This window comes from Quercus suber, unplaced genomic scaffold (genome assembly GCF_002906115.3).
Source record: "Quercus suber isolate HL8 unplaced genomic scaffold, Cork oak 2.0 scaffold_19, whole genome shotgun sequence".
Taxonomy (NCBI): Eukaryota; Viridiplantae; Streptophyta; class Magnoliopsida; order Fagales; family Fagaceae; genus Quercus; species Quercus suber.
The window spans coordinates 2014920-2038111 of record NW_027069484.1 but is presented as its reverse complement, the minus strand read 5'-3'; the positions used below and the strand labels follow the sequence as shown (position 1 = coordinate 2038111).

At 35.1% G+C, this 23192-nt stretch overlaps 2 protein-coding genes across 7 annotated transcripts in view; both read right to left on the bottom strand.

Annotated features, from left to right (window-relative positions):
- Nucleotides 1–19512, bottom strand: part of LOC136062640 (disease resistance-like protein DSC1) — a 38784-nt gene extending 19272 nt beyond the window's left edge. The window contains exons 1-7 of one of the 6 annotated variants that reach the window (XM_065761968.1): nucleotides 18545–19512; nucleotides 17655–18466; nucleotides 17373–17505; nucleotides 16189–16529; nucleotides 12817–13872; nucleotides 12193–12345; nucleotides 8495–9434 (exon numbers count right to left, since the gene is read on the bottom strand). In XM_065761968.1, coding sequence (XP_065618040.1) covers nucleotides 17708–18466; nucleotides 18545–19507 — 1722 coding nt within the window. In that variant the 5' untranslated portion in view covers nucleotides 19508–19512 and the 3' untranslated portion in view covers nucleotides 8495–9434; nucleotides 12193–12345; nucleotides 12817–13872; ... (1 more) ...; nucleotides 17373–17505; nucleotides 17655–17707. The other 5 variants (XM_065761959.1, XM_065761950.1, XM_065761955.1 and 2 more) reach the window with 5 other exon arrangements.
- An 803-nt stretch (nucleotides 19513–20315) lies between these two features.
- LOC136062637 (disease resistance protein Roq1-like) lies at nucleotides 20316–22443 on the bottom strand. Its single transcript, XM_065761942.1, has 2 exons — nucleotides 21524–22443; nucleotides 20316–21229 (listed from the first exon to the last, which is right to left on the bottom strand). The coding sequence occupies exons 1-2, from the start codon at nucleotides 22027–22029 to the stop codon at nucleotides 20791–20793; spliced, it is 945 nt and encodes a 314-aa protein (XP_065618014.1). The 5' UTR covers nucleotides 22030–22443; the 3' UTR covers nucleotides 20316–20790.
- Between the last annotated feature and the right edge of the window lie 749 nt (nucleotides 22444–23192).

The following is a 23192-nucleotide window of genomic DNA, read 5'->3' as shown; positions in this document are numbered from 1 at the left end:
CCTTGTTTGGATGTTTTTAAAATTAGTAAGAGGGAAGGGAGTAATTAGTCCTTCCCCTTGTGTAATTTTGTTAATATAATAAGGGTAAATTAGGTAATTTACTTGGTCAATAGTTTATGTACTCTACTCTCCCTCCAAATCTCTCCAATTTTGGGGAATTAAAAATGGGGGGCTAGAGGGAGTTAAAACCCCTCCAAACCCCTCCCCCTCCTTCCTTAAAAAACTTCCAAACAAGGTAATTAGATTACTCTCCCTCCCTCTACTCTACTCCCCCTCCTTTTTTAAACATCCAAACAAGCCATTAGGGTCACTTGGAATCAGCACCTAAGGTGTTAGGAATCAACACCCAACTATTGAAAAATATCCAATATGAATTTCATTAATCACGTCCATCTTCCAATGCAAATAAACTAGGCTCTTTAATAGAGCTAGAGCTCTCAAGAAATAAAGAGATTGTAAAAGATAACAACTAATAACAACTAATCTTAACTGAACTCAAATATTAATCCCTATCTAATCTCAAATTTAATCCATATCCGAATAAAAGTTCACAATTATCCAATTTCCTATGAGATAAATACAAAAATCTGAAAATGTAAATTCTAAAATAATTTTGGTTTTGTTCTTGCATTAACATAGTTGCATCCTATGCGAGAAAGATTAACTAGCCTATTGGCATTTGAGTGCGGATTAATGTTGCATCTTGTGCATTTGTTATTGTGTTTCCACTGTAGCATGTATGCTCCTTGCATCTAAATTTGTTGAAGCTGCTAATGGACACACATTCTCACATCAAATTTCATAATTTGTAGACTTGTGTGATTATGAGTAGTCAATGAAAAGTGGTGGGTAGAAAGTGTTCACTTATAATCGCACAGGTTAACAATTATGAAATTGGGGTGCAATTAGGTGTGTCCCTAGAATTTTTCAAATTTGTTTTCTTGGAAGTTACTGTTTGGACCTGATGGAGTCATGGAAGATTAAAATACTATTACTTTGCAAATTCACCTATTCAAGAATTATTTTATTGGGTTCTCATGTGAAGTCCAATTGAAGTGAAAGACCTGCCCTTTTAATGGTCTAGGTATGAGTTTTTTGGGTTAAAACAGTTTTTAATTTGGGTATTTATTTTATTAGTTATGGTCAGTTTTATATGGAGGGGCAAACATGTAATTTCTGCTAATTAAGGGTATTTTGGTAATTTAGTTAAGTCTAGAATCTTCCAAGGTACTCTAAGTATCTTAGGTTTATTTAGTTTGGGTCCAAGTTAGCATTTACTAAGTTTTATTTGTAGTCCTAATACTAGTAGAAATCCTATTACTACTAGTACAAGTAAGAGTCTTTATATGTATTGTGCTCAATTTATTCAAAGGTCAATTAATAAAATCAAGTGTTTTGAGCAATAGGCACATTGGCCTTGTTTCTTTCTTCTTCTCTCTCTTTCTCTTCTTTCTTTCTAATGTTATTGTTCATGGGTACTATTCACACAACCCCTAATTAAATAGCCTTAACTTCTCTCTAATTCTTCTTCTTTCTTAACCCTAAACCCACCGCAACTAAAAGTAGACAAATTCCTAATTTGTTCATCATCTGGACCACTTTTCCATAATGTGAGACAGGAGAGAGAAGAAAAACAATTTAGTAGTAAAAAAAGAGAGAGAAGAGAAAGTGACAGAGATAAAGAAGAGAACCGTCACTCAATTAGACTATAAATATAGCTTTTGACATGCCACATTAAACATTGTTCACAAGAGAGTCACCTTTAACCATTATCTTCCAAGCAATTGCTCAATTAGTCTAGGAAAATTGCTTCTAACATGCCACGTCAAACCTTATTCACAATGAAGTCATCAATAAAACAAGGCCATCAATGCTAGGCAAATTATTATAAGAGCCACCGTAAATGTGGGTTAAGATTTTCAAGGAATTTTTCTTAAACTTTTAGAGGATACAAGTATTATGCCTGTGCGATTCACAACTTAATTAAAAAAAATTATATATAAATTTTTAAAAATATTTTTTTGATAATATAATTAAATTTAATAACAAATAAAATAGTAAAAATATTTTAAAAATTATGGCAAATTTTAAATTTCTAAAAGCTCTTAGTAGTAATGTAAGGTTGACTTTAATCAACCATCTTGTTGGCTTTATTCCGTGCCAATTTGCTTGTATTTCAGCACTTAGAAACCCTGTATTTATGTGAGATTCATGTAAGGGTAGTGAGTGAGAGAGTGTGAAGAAATGCTCAAGATTGTGCAAGGATGCAGAGATTCACGGCTGGGACTCACAGGTGACTCGCGACTGGTAAGCCACCAACTGCAGCACACGAGTGAAGCGTGCGAGAAGATGAATAGTCACGCCATCTGGTGCACTACAGGACAAAAGGTCCAGCCTGGCCGTTCTGTTATCTCGCGGCTTGAACTTGCGACTCAGTCAAGTCATGAGGCCAAGTCGCCAACTAGCTCTGTTTTGAAAAACCTGACTCTTCGCATTCCTATCTCACCCTAGTATAAATACCCCTTATACCCACGAAATGTAGAGAGTTTCGAAAGAGAATTTTGAGAGAGAAACCCTAGAGAAAAACAAGATTGATTCATCTACAATCTTCACCTAAGAGACTCTTCAAATTCCTCTACTCTCACCCTCTCCATTGATACATCCTTGAGAGGTTATTGACCAAATTCTTTTCTCACCATACCCACGTCTGTGAGAAGGTCTTTTAGTGCTTAGGGAAGCAGTTTGGAAAGGACCAATGGTTATTGGTTGATGCTATGGGCTATAGCGAAATCCGGTAAGCTAGAAAAGAAAAAGGTTCTTCGCAACCTCGTTGGAGCAAGAAGCTTGGAGGACTTAGGTACACTGGGTAGATTAGGCTTGGAGGGTCTATTGCTGTTCATGTATCCCAACTACATTTTCTAGTGGATTATTGACTGCTTGGAGGGCGGCGAAGAGGTTTTACGCTGAGAGTTTCGGTTTCTTCTTCGATAACACATCGCCGTATTGTCTTTGTGTTTGCATCTCTCTTCCTTTAATCTTTACCATTTAATTTCTGCTGTGGATGTGATTTTAAATTGGTTTAGATTGTTTATCAATTCTGCTATTGGCTAAAATTCATGTTCCGCACATTTATTGTTTGATAATAAGCTTGAATTGATAATTTGTAATTTGGGGGTTTAAACGTTTATTGTGTTTTACACACATTTTGAATATTCAAGTAAAATTGTAATTTGTTTATATATATATATATATATATATATATGTATATATATATGGCACTTAAAAATCTTTCTATTATACTAGCTAACATGTAGAGTAGTAGAAGTGCTAATCATATATAAATTTCTTGCATGTATAACCAAAAACCAATTCCATAAATTACAAAAAATATAAGTATTAGAGTTTCTAGATTGCAATGTAAATGTAAAAGTTTACATAATTTATTTTAATGTTGCCTTAAGTGAGGAAATAATCAGCATAATCAATTAAAAACACCAAATCAAAGATGAATTGCATTATCTAAATTTTTTTATAAGAAAATCATAGAATTTCTGCTATAATTGAATTACATTAGTATCTAGACCATCTACGGTACCACACTTAGAATAATTTCAATAATAGATAAACAAAGGTACATAAAGAGAAAACAAATATTGCAATGTAAATGTAAAAGTTTAAATATGTAATACATACTTGCAAGAAGAATAGAGATTGTAGGCAGAAGAATATAAGAATGGAGAAAAAGAACTGTGTTGTAGGTATTCATTATGAATTATTTGTCTAATGTTAGTAAAATGTTAGTTGAATAGAATTTTATAAAAGACATTTTTTAAGCGTACTACGTTGCTGTTAGGTTGCTTTTCTTTTTACATGTAGTATTATATGTTTTTTTTTTTTTTTTATTAGCTGTTTTCTTTTTACATGTAGTAATATAATTATAGGAGAAGAAGATAAGAAAAAAAATTATATCTATTTTTTAAAAAAAATCTAAAACGTGTAGTCGTGTACTACTTCTTCTCAACAACCCAAAAAAAAAAAAAAACGTGTATAGATTTTTAATATATAAGAATATATATATATATATATATATTAATATATTAATCATTAATTATCATTCTATTATAATTTCAAAAAAACGTGTACTACTTCATTTTACGTGTGCTTTTGTTTTTGATATTAAACATTTGGGTTTAAGTTTTTTTGTTGCTGTTTTTTTTTCAACTTATATCTATACTATATATAAGAGGATTCTCCTTTTTCAACTGGACTTTTATGTGGTTCAAAAATATCCTCATTAATGAAGGTTAACTTCATTTAGAAATAGAGTCATAAATGTTAAATAAAAAATTTCATTTTGAATTAAAAAAGGGAACTCCTAAAATTTAGAATTTCTTTCTTTTTATGGTAAAAAAAAAAAATTACACACATTCTCCTATTTGAATTCAATTTTTTTTTTACTCTTAACTTCTAATCATTATCTTTTATTTATTAAAAAAAATTTAATTGTTCAAAATTCTTTCTTATTCCTTAACTAACCACTGATATAGCCAGAAAAAAAAAAAAAAAAAAAGTTAACAATTGGATAAGATAAACTACGATGAACTATCACTTAAAAAAAATCTGCCTACAAATTCTCACAAACACAACTTCAAACTTCCACTCATTATCATTAATCAATTATAATGTTCTCCCTCTATCCCTATCCTCCATAGCAACAATTATTTTTGTATGTAGCCTCTGTAATGAACATTGTTTTATGTTTTTAGGATAAAAGTTTGCAATCAACGGGTAGGGGACGTGAAGTCCGTGCTACAAATGATATGCCATCATTTTGAAGCCCCTTCATATTAATAGCTCGGCTGCTAAAGTTCATTATGGAGTCTACATTCCTAACAGAGCAACATCATCTCTGGGTATTGTCTGAGATCTAAAGTTTAGAATGTATTTGGGAGTCAAATGCCTTAGTGGGGGAACACTTCTACTACTCTACATGTTAGCTAGTATAATAGAAAGATTTTTAAGTGCCATATATATATACATATATATATATATATATATATATATAAACAAATTACAATTTTACTTGAATATTCAAAATGTGTGTAAAACACAATAAACGTTTAAACCCCCAAATTACAAATTATCAATTCAAGCTTATTATCAAACAATAAATGTGCGGAACATGAATTTTAGCCAATAGCAGAATTGATAAACAATCTAAACCAATTTAAAATCACATCCACAGCAGAAATTAAATGGTAAAGATTAAAGGAAGAGAGATGCAAACACAAAGACAATACGGCGATGTGTTATCGAAGAAGAAACCGAAACTCTCAGCGTAAAACCTCTTCGCCGCCCTCCAAGCAGTCAATAATCCACTAGAAAATGTAGTTGGGATACATGAACAGCAATAGACCCTCCAAGCCTAATCTACCCAGTGTACCTAAGTCCTCCAAGCTTCTTGCTCCAACGAGGTTGCGAAGAACCTTTTTCTTTTCTAGCTTACCGGATTTCGCTATAGCCCATAGCATCAACCAATAACCATTGGTCCTTTCCAAACTGCTTCCCTAAGCACTAAAAGACCTTCTCACAGACGTGGGTATGGTGAGAAAAGAATTTGGTCAATAACCTCTCAAGGATGTATCAATGGAGAGGGTGAGAGTAGAGGAATTTGAAGAGTCTCTTAGGTGAAGATTGTAGATGAATCAATCTTGTTTTTCTCTAGGGTTTCTCTCTCAAAATTCTCTTTCGAAACTCTCTACATTTCGTGGGTATAAGGGGTATTTATACTAGGGTGAGATAGGAATGCGAAGAGTCAGGTTTTTCAAAACAGAGCTAGTTGGCGACTTGGCCTCATGACTTGACTGAGTCGCAAGTTCAAGCCGCGAGATAACAGAACGGCCAGGCTGGACCTTTTGTCCTGTAGTGCACCAGATGGCGTGACTATTCATCTTCTCGCACGCTTCACTCGTGTGCTGCAGTTGGTGGCTTACCAGTCGCGAGTCACCTGTGAGTCCCAGCCGTGAATCTCTGCATCCTTGCACAATCTTGAGCATTTCTTCACACTCTCTCACTCACTACCCTTACATGAATCTCACATAAATACAGGGTTTCTAAGTGCTGAAATACAAGCAAATTGGCACGGAATAAAGCCAACAAGATGGTTGATTAAAGTCAACCTTACATTACTACTAAGAGCTTTTAGAAATTTAAAATTTGCCATAATTTTTAAAATATTTTTACTATTTTATTTGTTATTAAATTTAATTATATTATCAAAAAAATATTTTTAAAAATTTATATATAATTTTTTTTAATTAAGTTGTGAATCGCACAGGCATAATACTTGTATCCTCTAAAAGTTTAAGAAAAATTCCTTGAAAATCTTAACCCACATTTACGGTGGCTCTTATAATAATTTGCCTAGCATTGATGGCCTTGTTTTATTGATGACTTCATTGTGAATAAGGTTTGACGTGGCATGTTAGAAGCAATTTTCCTAGACTAATTGAGCAATTGCTTGGAAGATAATGGTTAAAGGTGACTCTCTTGTGAACAATGTTTAATGTGGCATGTCAAAAGCTATATTTATAGTCTAATTGAGTGACGGTTCTCTTCTTTATCTCTGTCACTTTCTCTTCTCTCTCTTTTTTTACTACTAAATTGTTTTTCTTCTCTCTCCTGTCTCACATTATGGAAAAGTGGTCCAGATGATGAACAAATTAGGAATTTGTCTACTTTTAGTTGCGGTGGGTTTAGGGTTAAGAAAGAAGAAGAATTAGAGAGAAGTTAAGGCTATTTAATTAGGGGTTGTGTGAATAGTACCCATGAACAATAACATTAGAAAGAAAGAAGAGAAAGAGAGAGAAGAAGAAAGAAACAAGGCCAATGTGCCTATTGCTCAAAACACTTGATTTTATTAATTGACCTTTGAATAAATTGAGCACAATACATATAAAGACTCTTACTTGTACTAGTAGTAATAGGATTTCTACTAGTATTAGGACTACAAATAAAACTTAGTAAATGCTAACTTGGACCCAAACTAAATAAACCTAAGATACTTAGAGTACCTTGGAAGATTCTAGACTTAACTAAATTACCAAAATACCCTTAATTAGCAGAAATTACATGTTTGCCCCTCCATATAAAACTGACCATAACTAATAAAATAAATACCCAAATTAAAAACTGTTTTAACCCAAAAAACTCATACCTAGACCATTAAAAGGGCAGGTCTTTCACTTCAATTGGACTTCACATGAGAACCCAATAAAATAATTCTTGAATAGGTGAATTTGCAAAGTAATAGTATTTTAATCTTCCATGACTCCATCAGGTCCAAACAGTAACTTCCAAGAAAACAAATTTGAAAAATTCTAGGGACACACCTAATTGCACCCCAATTTCATAATTGTTAACCTGTGCGATTATAAGTGAACACTTTCTACCCACCACTTTTCATTGACTACTCATAATCACACAAGTCTACAAATTATGAAATTTGATGTGAGAATGTGTGTCCATTAGCAGCTTCAACAAATTTAGATGCAAGGAGCATACATGCTACAGTGGAAACACAATAACAAATGCACAAGATGCAACATTAATCCGCACTCAAATGCCAATAGGCTAGTTAATCTTTCTCGCATAGGATGCAACTATGTTAATGCAAGAACAAAACCAAAATTATTTTAGAATTTACATTTTCAGATTTTTGTATTTATCTCATAGGAAATTGGATAATTGTGAACTTTTATTCGGATATGGATTAAATTTGAGATTAGATAGGGATTAATATTTGAGTTCAGTTAAGATTAGTTGTTATTAGTTGTTATCTTTTACAATCTCTTTATTTCTTGAGAGCTCTAGCTCTATTAAAGAGCCTAGTTTATTTGCATTGGAAGATGGACGTGATTAATGAAATTCATATTGGATATTTTTCAATAGTTGGGTGTTGATTCCTAACACCTTAGGTGCTGATTCCAAGTGACCCTAATGGCTTGTTTGGATGTTTAAAAAAGGAGGGGGAGTAGAGTAGAGGGAGGGAGAGTAATCTAATTACCTTGTTTGGAAGTTTTTTAAGGAAGGAGGGGGAGGGGTTTGGAAGGGTTTAGAGGGGTTTCAACTCCCTCTAGCCCCCCATTTTTAATTCCCCAAAATTGGAGAGATTTGGAGGGAGAGTAGAGTACATAAACTATTGACCAAGTAAATTACCTAATTTACCCTTATTATATTAACAAAATTACACAAGGGGAAGGACTAATTACTCCCTTCCCCCTTACTAATTTTAAAAACATCCAAACAAGGTGGAGGGGAATCATTTTCCTCTACTCTCCTCCCCACTACTCCCCTCCCCTCTACTCCCCTCTACTTTCCTCCCTCTCTAAACTTCCAAACAAGCCATAAGTGCAGATTCTTAAGTCTATCCCTACTTTCCTTGCTAGCTTTTATTTTTGTCCAGCATCATATGTTCTTTGAAGTTTGGAATTCCTTGTTGAAGTTTGAAATTCCTTGAAAAACTTAATTCGTATATACTACTCTCATAATAATTGCCTAGTGCTAATGGCCTCATTTTAATGGTGACTTTCATGTGAACAAGGTTTGATGTGTGGCACATCAGAAGCTATATTCCTGGTCTAAAGTGGGAAATACAATGACAAAAGAGGGTTGAAATACAAAGGTGCTAAAGTGGGAAGTCAATGACAAATGCAACCATCAAACATATTAAGAAATTATAGCGTTAAGCGCCTGGTCTAGGTGCATCTCCTTACTCCTCAAGACTCAAAAATTGTTGCATCTACACAAAAGAAGTGTGAACGACTCTTGCTTTTATCATTTTGGATAATTCAGAAATTATTATTGATATGAAACACACCAATACAAACAGAAACACTTGAAACACACAGACTTTAGCTAGTCGACTACAACAAAGGCATCTGCCCTGACATAAACTCCTTTCTCAGCATGAAAACAGTGTTATATCATCCCAACTCATTTCTACACAGAAATGCGAGTCTTTAGACTAAACTACAGCCCCTGATTGGTGCTAATCATACCCAACATCTTATTTTTACAAACAGAACAATCACAAACCCAGCTACTAGCAAACTTTTAACCAGAGGTCATGAAGGATGAAACAAGGCACAAACCAGTTACATCGGAGAACTCTGTTTAGGATAAAGTTGCAGCCACTTCCTTTAAACATCAACCTAAACTTGATATCTTTTCTCAAACTCTTCATATGCTTTTCCTCTGCTTTGACCTCTCCAAGAATTCTTGAGTTTCTCTGAGATAATAAGGAGTTTCTGAGGCTCTTTCCTTTGATACTCCAGCTACCCACATGAGTGCCTATTAGGCCCAAGCACATCCCAAATCCGACAAGAGGCATATCATGATGACATCTAGGACACACCTCTGCCCATTCTTTCATCCTGAAGAAAAATGCATCATGATATTAGTCATGCCAAAAACATATGGGCAACACCCAAAAGGATGTGATACATACTACTAAGCACATGCAATTACAGTACAAAATCAGATTACATAGTGTGCAAATAGCAACGTGAAAAAACCATGCAACCAATTAGCACCAGGAAAAGCCTCTGAACAGTTACTAAATTTCAATTTGCATCCCAGGATGAATTTTGCAGAATATTTTTCATTTGTTTTCCATTTAGTGCTACCCTCAATCATGTGTTCATTTTCCACCTTGTAGTCACATCTCACCATCTTGATTTTAGCCATTACTAGTCTTGTGCAATTTTGAATTGTTGCAATACAGACAAGGCGGTACAAGTATCTCTTGGCAAGCAAGCCCATTTAAAACCTTGAACAAACCCAGGAAGGTTTAACACATCCAACTACATGCTGCATGGCAATGGTTTAAGCATTTTGAAATAGTTGTCAAGAAAAAAATGCAGAAAGCAATATTCATCAGCAAACCTTCTACACCATTCTCAATTAACCTAGATGCAAATCCACTACTTTTACCATGGGAAGATACAAGTCCAAAGCATGGCCAAACTGACTGAAATGCAACTGCACATTATCCATAGTAGCTTCAATTGGAATACATACTATGAAAAGCCTCTTTCCCCACTTAGCAGCTGAACCCATCAAAGGACAGCACAGTCATCAGCAGAAGCAGAACCAACCACCATTTCTGCGGTCATCAGCAAGTCCTCTTTACCTCCAGAAGATAACACTCAATTCACTGGCATTTGCCCAGTTACATGAGCATGATCCGCAGGAGACGCAGTGTCAACAATCTGCACACCCCTCGCCCCCCAAACAAAAAAAATTGACAGCTTGAGAGCCAATATATTAGCATAATTCTAATTTACAGCAAGGCCATCCTTAATAACTGTAAGAAGAACTGATTGATGTCTAGTAAAATGGAGCACCAATTTAGAAAACACAAAGATGCTTGGGAATTAATTGAAAGTCATAGCATCTATGAACAAAGTTTCTTTGGCTGTTTCATTTACTGAGGTATGTTTAAAAACCCACCAGAGAACCAGAACATGAAGAATGTCAAAAACTGTGGTTTGCTAGCATTGAGGTTTGTATAAAGCTTCTCATTCTATCATTTTTCCTCAATTAAAAAACCATTGCTTAAGTTTAAGAAAAATAAATAATACATAAGGGTTCATATAACTTTTCAAAATATATTTTGTACTGCAGGTTGAGATACAGAGAACAGTACAAATCATGCACATGAGATCGATGAACACAATTCCAAATCTGCACATTGTCCCATAAAAATTTCTGTGGACACCAGCATTGTACCCAATCCCACCCAGATCATATATACAAGCAGTATGCTTCTCTCATATGTTACTTCCTTGACCGCTTAAATGATATGAAGTACTGGCAATCAAATATTCTAATTTTTTTTTCTTTTCTCTGTGCCAATCTAATTCAACTATAACCTACAAACAACAATCCTCATGAACCTCATAAATTTTAAATGTTTATGATGTTTATCCAAAAGAATAGAAAGCATACACATATGGCAATGTCAATCTATCTATTTCTAAAGTAAGGTTGCACATTTTGGAATAAAATTCCCCATGTTTATAAATTTCTTAAACTTCAAAACTTCGATAATCAACATCCACATCCCACCAGTAATTAATCAGTAAGCCAGAATGCCAGAGTCAATTTGACTGGCCAAAAACTATATATGATCTAAAATCAAATTGTGATGTCCTTAACAGAAGTGCACAAATCTAAAATCAAATCAAAAAATAAATGACAGATCATGTAGGACAGATCTAAGTTTGGAAATTTTGATTTACAAGGAAATTTAAAATGAATAAATATTTTTGAAAAATGAGGCAGTGTTAATGTGGGTAAAAGGGATGGAAAAGTAATTTCTCACCAAATCACAAAGAAAAGTAGAAATAATTGAGATCTTTTATATAAATTTATGACAAAAGGAAGAACACAGAAGTAATGAAGGCAGCAGTGTGAGTAGTGGAAGTGTTATTCTAAAACTTGTTTTCCCTCATCTTTAAGAATGGGATCAAGGGGTTGTCTCAGTCTCTCAAGATCAAATTCCTCTTTAGAGATTTTAGTTCTACTAGGTCTTGCCTCATAATTACAGTTTTGCATTTTTGTTTTTTGGCTATTGTCAATCATCAATTGATGAATGAGATCCCAATTATCAGATAAAGAGGTCACGCAATGCCTTATTATTTGCTTAAACTCTACATATCACCATGTTGTTAGAAGAGTAAGCCCACGCTTCTGCACAATCAAGGTTGACTAATTTCTAGCAATTGAATCCTCAATGCTAGAAATTGATGCTTATGTATTTTCTGGTAGTCCAGCCTTATTTTGATTTTGTAAATATTTTTCGAGTAATGAGCTCATAGTATAATCATGATTCAAATTATTAAATGCCAAACTCCATTCCAAGGTGAAATTGAACCACTTAGAATTAGAAAGCCCCTAATTAAAATCTAGAATCACAATAAGAAATTGCATACATAAGCACTAACAACCAATAGCCCAACCCCCTTCTCACGGCCTGAAGACCTTCCACCTCAGCCAAGCCAAGGAGCACACAACTTCATTACTGTGCAACGTACCAGCCATATAAACTAGAAAAATTGCCTCAAAACTTAAATACAGCCCAAAACTGAACATCAAATTACAAAACCAACATGGTAAATAGTAGCTTACCTACTGAACCAGAGCCACCATAGGGGCAAAAAGATGCATATCTTCTTCCTAGGCTTCCTTGTGTATAAGCAGTACAGCAATGTAGGTCTTCCCACAAACTGTCCCCAAATAAACAATTAAATTCTCCTCCAAAGGTTTCTGGCATTGCTCCAACTGGTACCATCAGAAAACATATATACAAAACAACATATCCCATAAGTTATACTTTCTTAGTTAAAAAAAAAAATGCATTTTATGTTGAGGAAAGAAATTTCTAGCAAAGCCAAACACAACTGGCTTGCTGCAGCTGTGCTTATGTGTTCTGAAAACAAAACCATAAGAAAGAATAAACCCTAGAATTTTGTCACTTGTCCAGTTTCTATGAAAAATATAGGATAAGAAAACAAAATTTATATGTTTCAAAAGAAACCCAGAAAGTTGAGAACTCAAGAACTAAGCCCAGCACCACTATTTCAGCCCATATTAGTCGAGCATTATGATTCCCCGAAACTAAGACATCAAAACGAGATAAAATTCAAAGCTTTGTATCCTTTCTACATTAATTTTCCTCAAGTTTCCTTGCAGCCAAACAGAGAAATAGTCACATACACAAAAACAAATGTTTAGATGAATATGTATACATACACATGCTTTCAGGTGATCTTTGAGGGATCTTTTTTGATCTTTTGAGTTTCTGAAACCTGTTCCACTCCATCATCATCATCAGCCTCAACCCCAGAGACACCCAAAGACCATGTAGTGGTGGTAGTAGCACCAAAACCCGTACTACTGGCAGTAGGACGATCATCTTTGCTGTCAAGCATTCCATGGACCGAATAGACCAAAGTGGACTAAACAGGGCCAATGTGGACCGAATTGAACTGAAGTGGACCAAAATGCTACACTGATGTGGCTCAACAAGAGCGTAAAAGTAATAAATGATACACTTCAATTTTTAGATAATATATAGATTTGTATCAAATAATTATTTTCATGTAATAACACATGAATATTTGAACACCATCAAGAATCATCTACCAAATAAATCTTAATTAAATTAGTAAATCTACTTAATATTATATATAGGATCATAACATCACTAATAAAATTTTTAAGAGTATTTAAGGAAAATACTTGTCTGGAATCCACTTAGGTCCAAATCTCTGGTTTCTATACAGAGCAAACCTCCTCTGGTGGACATTGGAGAAATAGATAGTCCTATTAGGGCCAAGGGGCATTTATACAATGCTGTTAGGTCCAATTATAACCAGTGTCACACCAGATGCATCCATGATATCCTGTCAACATATCATACATGTCGGAACTATGTAATGGGACGCTTATATTGTATGTAGAATCAAGCAGAAGGTAGTATTTCCCATTGTATCATTTGAAACTTAAAAATAAAAATGAGAAAATGATAATAAGCTTCTTACACTCATCTATCACCCAAGTAAACATGCTCAAGAGTTACTAATTTTTAGACTTCCCTTCTCACCTTAATAAATTAATAAGGCATGGCACGGTCCTCCTTCCCTATCATTGACCTCACCAGACAATGGCCTTAGACTAATCATTCAGTGAATTAAACTTAAACCTTTGCAGCTTAATGTAAGATAAAACAAACTTTTCAACTCCAAGAATCCATTGCTTTCTGTGGAAACTAATCAATCCGTTGTAGTCAACAATCTTTGAATTCATCTGCAAGAAAAATTCTGAAACCACCTATTATTTGGAAAATGTTTTTATTGGACAGAGAAATGATTTTATTATTTTTTCCTTAACTTCTAAATCTTATTCTGGTTTGTGATTTGATAGGACTCTAATGATTTTAATTTCTGTTACTCTCAATTCTAGTAGTTCTTCGAGGGAACTAGGCCTCCTTGATTCTTTGAGGGAATCAACCTCCAATAGCAATTCAAGAAAATTGGCTATTCAAAGTATTATTCATCAATGATCCCTGTTACAATCTGAACTGGTCCTTATATACTACTTACTAACTAACAAAGTACAATACAACTCAGCCTTAACTAACTAAGTACAACACTTAAATGCAGCCGTAATTAATGAAACTACTTGTAACTAACTCTGTACAAGCCTCCCTTGCCTCTCTCCCTATCTGCATGTACAAGCCCTGCACTGCCCTGCCCACACAGCACACAGCAGCACCCTTCCCTGCACCCCCAAGCACCCTACCCTGCACTACCAAGCACCCATCACTGCACTATCTCTAATCAGAGTCCTAACATGATTATTCATCTTGAGCAGAAGCAGTAGCTGTACCTAGATTGATGGGTGTCTCCCTTCAGAAAGCTAGTTTGCTATGTAAAAAATGTGATGTTAACAATACCGTAAGTTCCCTAGTACGAGATGTTAACAATACCATAAGTGCTAATCTGGTTTTCTACAGCCATTCAGAGACATGCCGCACATGCTTTCATCCATTGGCTTGTTATGAGATACATATTATCCTATTGGGGTAAACACTTCTAGTGGGGGTACAAGGGGATGTTCTGTATTCATTTTGAAGAAGTTGCAGAGACAGTTGAGACCAACTATATTTTGAATGCAGTTTGTCAAAAAGATTGTGGAGTGAAGTTATGAACAGATTCTTCATAGACTCTCCCGAAACAAATTGAAATAAGGTTGCTGAATGGGGGTTGGAAAGTTAAAAGGTAAGAGTCTTAAAGCTTCCTTGTGTAAGTTAGTCCTTATGTAAGTTAGCATGGCAGGTGTTATATACCATGTTGAGGAAAGAAAAAGACCACAAGACGTAATGAAGAACAAAACAAATTTTGATTTAAAATTAAAGACAAGACATTTCTGCATTGACACACACCACACTTTGCTTACACAATAGACACACACATCAACTTTTGCCTTTTACACTTTTCCAAAACTAAATTCTTACAATGCACACACCAACTCACTTGCACTTGCTCTGCACAACAGACACATGCAATTTACTTTACCACACTCACTCTTGTAAGAACATATACACTCACACTAGGAATTGGTGCTTACACTTCAGACACCAAATAAGCATCATCACTTCCTATTTATACTTGGTTCAAGTCACTTAAGTCACCGACTTTGATATTTCTAGGCCAGTAACAGTAAACTGCTTTCTCTAAGCTTCTAGACATCCTAAAATTGTGGCTGGACTTTAATTGTACAAGAGAGTCTTGTAAAAAGAAAATTCCAGAGAGAGAGGAAGAGAGAAATTTCTAGAGAGAGAGAGAGAGAGAGGTGGTGTTTGATTTTTAACATACCATTTATGGAGTCATAGAAATGCCAGAATTCATGGAAGGAATACTTAAAGTGAGGAGCAGTTGAAGAAATGCAAGATTGGTGTAAGGATGGCAGCTAGAGGGAATTTCATAGACTCTAGCATGAATATATCTCTATGTGAAAGTTGGAATATTCCACTATCATTTCTCAAAATGAAGACCTGGAATCCTGTGCAGTCATGCTGAATTGTTTCCTGCCACTGTGTTTCCTGCTACATCTATAATTTTTATGCTAGGTGCTGTTGTGATTGTATTTGGTGTCCTGGTAAGAGTCAATATTGCATTCGGAAAATCCAGAAAGTGTTTCTTTAAAGAGAGTTTTGCTCTGCTTCAAATATGTCTATATCATGTCTAGTTGTTCTGTTGTTGCTATTGTTATGCTGCATATGGCTTTGTACTGAGTGTTTTCTTAATAATATTTTTCATTCATCCAAAAACAAAAAAAAAAACTAGGCCCAAGTTCATGTAGGTATGCAACCTTGGAAAATTTGATCGACAGGAAAGCTAAATATAGGAAATACACAAGTTTGGTATAAATTTCTGCTCACTGTTGAAGTATTCATCCATAGAAATTTTGAAAAAAATCCAATGAGGCAGTACTGATGTGACTTGTGAGTTGAAGTTACACCATGAGGAAGTAATATTTAATCAAATCACAAAGAAGAGAGGAAATAAATGAGCTATTTGAAATAAATCTATGACAAAACACTAGGGGGTGGATGCATACCAGTAGCTTAGAAGGAAAAGCTCAAAAGTAATGAAGGCAGCAATGCAAGAGATATTCTACATCTCGTTTTCCTTTGTCCTTAAGCATGGAATCAATGTGGATTCTGAGTCTTTTTGGCTGAACTTCTTCAACATAGCTTCTAAATCTACAGGGTCTTACCTCACAATTACAATTTTGCTTATATCTTTCTCCATTATCAACCATCAATTGACAAATAAGACCACACTTCTGCACATTCAAGCTTTGGCAGTTGCTAGCAATAGAAGCTTCCATGCAATTGTATTGATTCGACCAATCTGGACGTGATCCACACAATATATAGGACTGCCACATCAATGCACCTAGATGGAACCACTTGACATCAGTTTCCAAATGACAAATATGACAACGAGAAGTTTCTTATTCCAAGTTGACAAGGATGGTAGTTGGATGATTGTAGTCTGATGAGGAAGTGCATAGATAACAGGGAAAAACAAATAAAATAAAAGTTTTGTACCGAGTACATTAAAAATATGATTTTGACCAGCAATAACCATACAAATGATATAATTGATAGCATAGTATCCATATACTGCAAATATTCTAAATAAAGAAATTAATATTATAGCTTTACTCTATTAACTCAACAGAGCTAACTTGTCATATAGACAAATGCACATCAGGACTTCTAGACAATTTCGTCCTTAAATCAAATTATTAAAATAAAAACATAAAATAATGATATTTTGTAGGTTTGTTATATTGGGACCCAGAAAAACAAGTCAGAACTCAGGAACCTAATTCAACTGTTTCAGGCCTAATTCACGGACAAACTCAGCACAAAATACAAATACCAAAAAGGAAAATTTCCATAGCTTTCCAATCAACCAAACAAGGGGTGGTGCGGTGTGGTGTGAAGTCAAAATAAAAAAAGAGAAAAGAAGGGTACTTTAAGTTTTAAAATAGTTGTCCTACTTCTAAATGATAAAATAGTTGCATTAGTTCTATTGTACACGACAAGAAAGCTTTGCAAATAATTTTATCTACATTGCTGCAATTTAACTTCACTTGGAAACAGAGGCCCAAATTTTCTTCATTCCATTTGATTTTACAACACTGGAGTACCATGCATCAATTGCATTCTCCTATGGAAAGTTGTAGTAAATACTATAAAAAGAGACAATAACAGAAAGTTTCGAATATACCATCCAACACAATTGAACAAAAATGACTACCATACAATCAGTTCCACATGCTTTTTTGTCAGCCAGCAACATGACAGTTTCTCCTTTTCAACAAAGTCCAAATAAATACTTCTTTGTATCCAGTATGAGGTAGCTGGCAGAAATGAGAAAAAAAATTACCAAACTAAAACGAACCTTGTCATAGAATAAAAAGAAAAGAAATTCAACGAATTTTAAGAAAGAAAAAAAGAAATATACAGCTACCAACAAGCTCCGTAAGAGGGAGAAAAGATATTGACTTACAAAAAGTCAAAGACAAGAAAGTTGATCAGCCAATTTCATCAAAGCTACCAATTTCATTGGGATTTCTCTTCCTCACAATCAGAGTCACCTTGTTCTTGTGTGCTTGAATTCCCAAGCCAATTTCCCAAATGTGAAATTAATCTTTCAATCAGATTAGGGAGTCTTACATCATTAGAGGTAGCTTCTCCACTAGGTCCAGCCACTTCCCCATCAGAGTCATCACGGCTTCCCTTAATTTTGGTATCTTTTTCTGAGTCCTCAAAACCATCCTCATCAAAAGGAGTGGTGATGCAGCTGCTAGGCCCAGCCTTAGTTTGGTTTATTAGGTCTTCAATGTCTCGCTCAGATACCAGATGGGCCCCGCATTTTGTAACCTCCAAGCCTGGACCTTCGGGTTTAAATTTAACTTCAATCTGGCTGAATCCGTTAGTGTCGACTTGATTCAATATTTCTTTCCAGTCCTCTCCAAAGTTTGTAGAGGGAAAATATTCCAGCCAAAGCTGAGATGATTCAATCTTACCAAATTCCTCGGATAAAATAATGCCCAAATCATAATATTGACCAATGAAACAATTAAGCTCATGCGTACCTATCATATGTCCATGATTTTGAATATGAAGTTGGTGAAGTGGATGATGCTGGCGGAATACAAAAACAGCGCACACAGCAATTCCCATCAATTTGTTACACGATAAATCTGAGGGCACTCGTAGATTCACTGAAGCCCCCACATTTTGGTGGGTAAACCATTTCGGAATTTCAATTCCAGGAATCCTGACACCGCATGATAGTATGTCTTCCTTACCGTGAATCTAAAACATACAATTCATAATAATTAGAACTTCACGAGAGAGAGAGAGAGAGAGAGAGAGAGAGAGAGAGAGAGATACCTGGTGATTAATGATATAACGTCTTAGCATTGTTGAAAATAGGTCACCATAGCCCTGATTCTTAATCAATTTGTCGCAATTGAGAAGACGAAAACACGGCAAAAAATTGTCTTCTGGTCTTAATGATAATGTTTCCAGTGAGGTACACATTGTTGCATCAATATACTTAATATTTAACGGAAGCTTGGGCAACATTCGAAGATGAGTGCAACCACCCAGATAAAAATATCTCAGATTAAATAGTTGAATGATACTTTCAGGAAGAGAAACAAAATTATTTCCCCTTAGATCTAAAGTTTCTAAAGATGACAAGCACCCAAGACTATTAGGAATTGTCTGAACAATGCAATAACTTAGATTAAGTTTGGTCAAAGAGCATAGCGTTCTTAAAGAACGCTCTGGCATGCCCATGGGATCTGGACTTCTTCTAGGTTGCATTAAAGGAAACCTAGTGAGCTTAGTAAATGATTTAGATGATAGCCCCACGCATCCAGAGAGAGATGGTACTTTGGAATTTTTTGAGTGAACAACGAATGAAGGTGGGCTCATTATAGCAGTCCCACTCAAGTGTAACTCCAAACCTTCAATTTTTCCCAAATTTTCCGGCAATTCATCAAGTTTTGAGCAGCCAGATAAATTAAGAGTTTTTAGAGACATCAAACTACAGATTGCAATAGGGAGACTTGACAGGTTTTTGCAATCTCTTAGATCCAATTCTATAAGGCTAGTTGAGTGTATCACTAATAATGATAGATCTTTTATAGCAGTCTCACTCAAACAAAGTTTTGACAAACGTGGCATATTTTCCACAATATCTGGAAATTTCTTCAGTTTTGAACAACCATTAAGATTGAAAAATTCAAGAGCTTCCAAGCTGATCTTGTGAGGAAGGCTTTTGAGACATTTACAACCATTCAAATCCAATCGAATAAGCCTTCTGAGATCTCCAAGAGATGCATGCATCTTATATAGTCCTGTACAACCTTGAAGAATTAATTGCTTAAGATTTGGGACTCCACTAAGGTCTGGGATCTCAATCAATTTTTGAGAGTTACTCAAGTTAATGAGTTTTAACTCGTTTAAAATCTGTTATAAACCAAGAAATAATTAGGAGAACTCAAGCCTTAATGATAATTAAGGAAAAACACATTTGCATAAGTGAAAATTTTACCATAATTCCTTTCCATAGTTGTTTGATATTGTTGGAATGCATTCTCAGTTCAACAAGTTTGTTTGGTTGGAAACTAGTTGGCATGGAATTTAAAGAATATCCATTCCAATCTATTATGCATAACTCGTTAGGAAGATAGGTAAGGCCTTGTGAAATTCGGACAGGAAATCCAGTGAGGTCTTGTAAAGGTTGCACATTACGAATTTTAAGCAATCTCAAATTTTTCATGTTTGAGAAGGCTTTAGCACTCAAGTGTTCCTTTTTATCCGCAAGTGTGTTTAAGATTATTCCTTCAACAAACTCTGTTCCCTAGTAAACAAGAACAATAAAGTTTGAAAATTATAATAAAAAATCTTAGAAATATTTAAAGAATATATATACTTTTCTAAATTCAAGTTTAGACTTGTCAACTTACTGTTTTATTTTTCAATACATGCAGGACATCCTCATAACACCATAGCCTACTACGTCTACCAGGCTCTTTAGGGGATTTACAACGAACAATGTTTTGACCCATTTCTTCTAACAAATCATGCATCCACAAAGTTCCACATCCATTAATGGTTATGAGAGATCTATCTACAAGAACACCAATATTGTAGTTTGGACAGAAACCAAAGCTTTGAACTATATCTATTATGCCATCCTTGTACTCTCCTTTAAAAAAACATGCAATATCCAAAAATAATTCTTGTTGCATGTTTGTTAGCCCATCAAAACTTATTTTAAGAATCTTAAAAATTGTGTTATCAGGTTCCTTTTTTAGTTTTTCTAGGGCACTTTCCCATTCATCTATTCTTTTTCCAAATAACAAAGAACCTAAAACTTCAAGAGCTAAGGGAAGGCCGTCAGCGTACATCACAAAAAGATTAGACAAATACACATAATTTTCTTCAAGATGAGGTTTCTTGAAAGCCTTCCAACTAAAAAGTTCCAAAGCTTCGTCATAATCCAACTCTTTAGCTTCATATATATGTTTCACTCCATGCCTTCTCAACAAATGCCTATCTCTACTAGTTACAATGATTATACTCCCTACACCAAACCATTCATCTTTCCCAGCTAATGCTTTTAGCTATTCTTCTTCATTCACATCATCAAGAACAATAAGAACCTTCTTATTGCGGAGTCGCTTCCTTAGAACATTGATTCCCTCATAAACATTCGATATGTTTTTTTGGGTACTCATGAGAATCTTAGAAAGAAGTTGTTTCTGTAAAGAAACTAGACAGTGATTTTCAGATTCTTCTCTAATATTATCAATAAAACTACTAGCTTCAAACTCACGAAAAATTTTATTATAAATTTCTCGAGCAAGAGTTGTTTTACCAACTCCACCTATACCACAAATCCCAATAAAATGGACACAATCTAACCTTTTGCCCAAACATAAATCCAGCATTTCCTGCACACGAGATTCCATTCCAACAAGGTGCTCGGAAACACTTGGGACTTCACGATCCAACTCATTATTTATCCTCTGAATGATTTTTTCGATAACTGTTGATTCAGGCCTGCAAAAAATATAGCAAAACATTAATTTTGATGAGGCAGAGCTAGATACATTAATTTAGGGATAAAGCATTCATCAAAAGTAAAATCTTAGCTTTGTTTAGTAGCAAAAGGGGAACTCATATGTGGTACAAATTATGCATGCAATGTTTTTCAACCAAAGTACAATTCAAGCTTATAATTTTTTTCCTAGGTTTGTAAATACACAGGAGACAATGAAAGTTGTCATATGGCCAAATAAAAAAAGTAGCGAAAAATAGTAAAAAAAAAAACAAAAAACAAAAACAAATTCTTACTCATCCTGTAAATCCCATCCAGAGATACCAGCAACTTCTGTCACAGCATCTTTCCAAGTTTGCACATTCTCAGTGTTATCAATGAGATGTTTTGCAAAGGCATCCTCAAAAGTCCCCCTCAGTTTGCGCACATCACTAGGATCCACATCATGGAAAACAGGCAGAACTATCAGCTTCTTCTTGCCCATGCACTCGTAGACCTTTGCTAGTTCAGTCAAGCACCAACTCGATGAAGCATAGTCTCTAGAGAAAATAACGACAGCAATCTTTGATTCTTCTATTGCTTTCAAGAGTTCTGGTTTAATGAATGCTCCTCGATTGAGACTTTCATCGTCCCTAAAAGTGGTTATGCCATTCCATTTCAAAGCTTCGTACAGATGGCTTGTAAATTTTTTGCGGGTGTCGGAGCCTCTGAAACTGAGAAAGACATCATATTCGTATGTCCATCTAGGCGTAGAAGTAGAAGAAGAAGGAAAACATGAGGAGGAGGTGTTTTCTGTGCCCATAGAATTGCTATCGGAAATATACTAAAGATACGTATTAAGAAAATTATTCAACTAGTAAGAATTAACACATGAAAGGAAAATAAATTGGGGAAGAAGAAAGCAGAGCACTGGATGGAGTGTTTGTAAGTGACAGACAGAGCACTGGTGTGGTCTACTTGCAATTACGTGCTCAGAGATAGGAGAAAATTTCTGTCGGAGATCGGAGCTCTCTCTATTTGACGTTGACCACGGTGGATCGGAGTACGTTGGCACAGTTGATTTGGGTTGTCTGTGAAGGAGTAGAACCAGGTTGATAGGAAGAGAGAGAGAGGAAGAAAATTCAGTGCAAAGAGAGGAAGAGAGAGGAAAACAGAATTAAGCAAAGCAGAAAAGTGAGACACACAGTATTCAATTTGCAACTGGCCTTAGTCACCATATCTTCCAGGTTAAAAAAAAAGGACTTTAATTAAAGTAAATTTCCCTTGTGAGTCAAAGCAGCGTATGTGTAAATACAGTGCGCGTCCACACCATGCATGTATCAACAAGGAAACATCGTAACAATGAAGTAAGAAAAAGACTAGGAAGTCCAAATTTATTAGAATAAAATTCCGCGTGGAGTAATGTTGGCTCATTGCTGAAGTCAGGTAAGAAACTAACGGGGGTTTTTGAGAAATTAACTACAAAACCCAAACAATATTATTAATTAGGCAACGTTTCAAACATATTGCATTTCTAACAATTCGACTTTAGAGGAGTCGATTTTACTGTTCATATAGCCTATTTTTACTCATTTTTTTATACATAGAAATCGACTTGAGTGGAGTCGTTTTCAACACAAAGAAAACGACTCCACTGGAGTCGTTTTCTTTGTGTTGAAAACGACTCCACTGGAGTCGTTTTCTTTGTGTTGAAAACGACTCCACTCAAGTCGATTTCACTGTATAAAAATTCAAAGAAATCCATTCACGTCGTTGCTCCCTGAAAAAAAACCTCACAACCTTCAAATCCAAAACTCACAACCTTCAAATCCAAAACGGAGTCCTCCACTGATCCGATCCGATCGCCGGGGTTTGGTCAGAATCGGCGCCTGGATTCTTCGTACTTCGCCGTCGGTGTTGCTGGGTTCGTCGGGGTCTGGTGAAATCGGCGCCTGGGTTCGTCGGCGCTTGCTTGTTCGTCGGCGC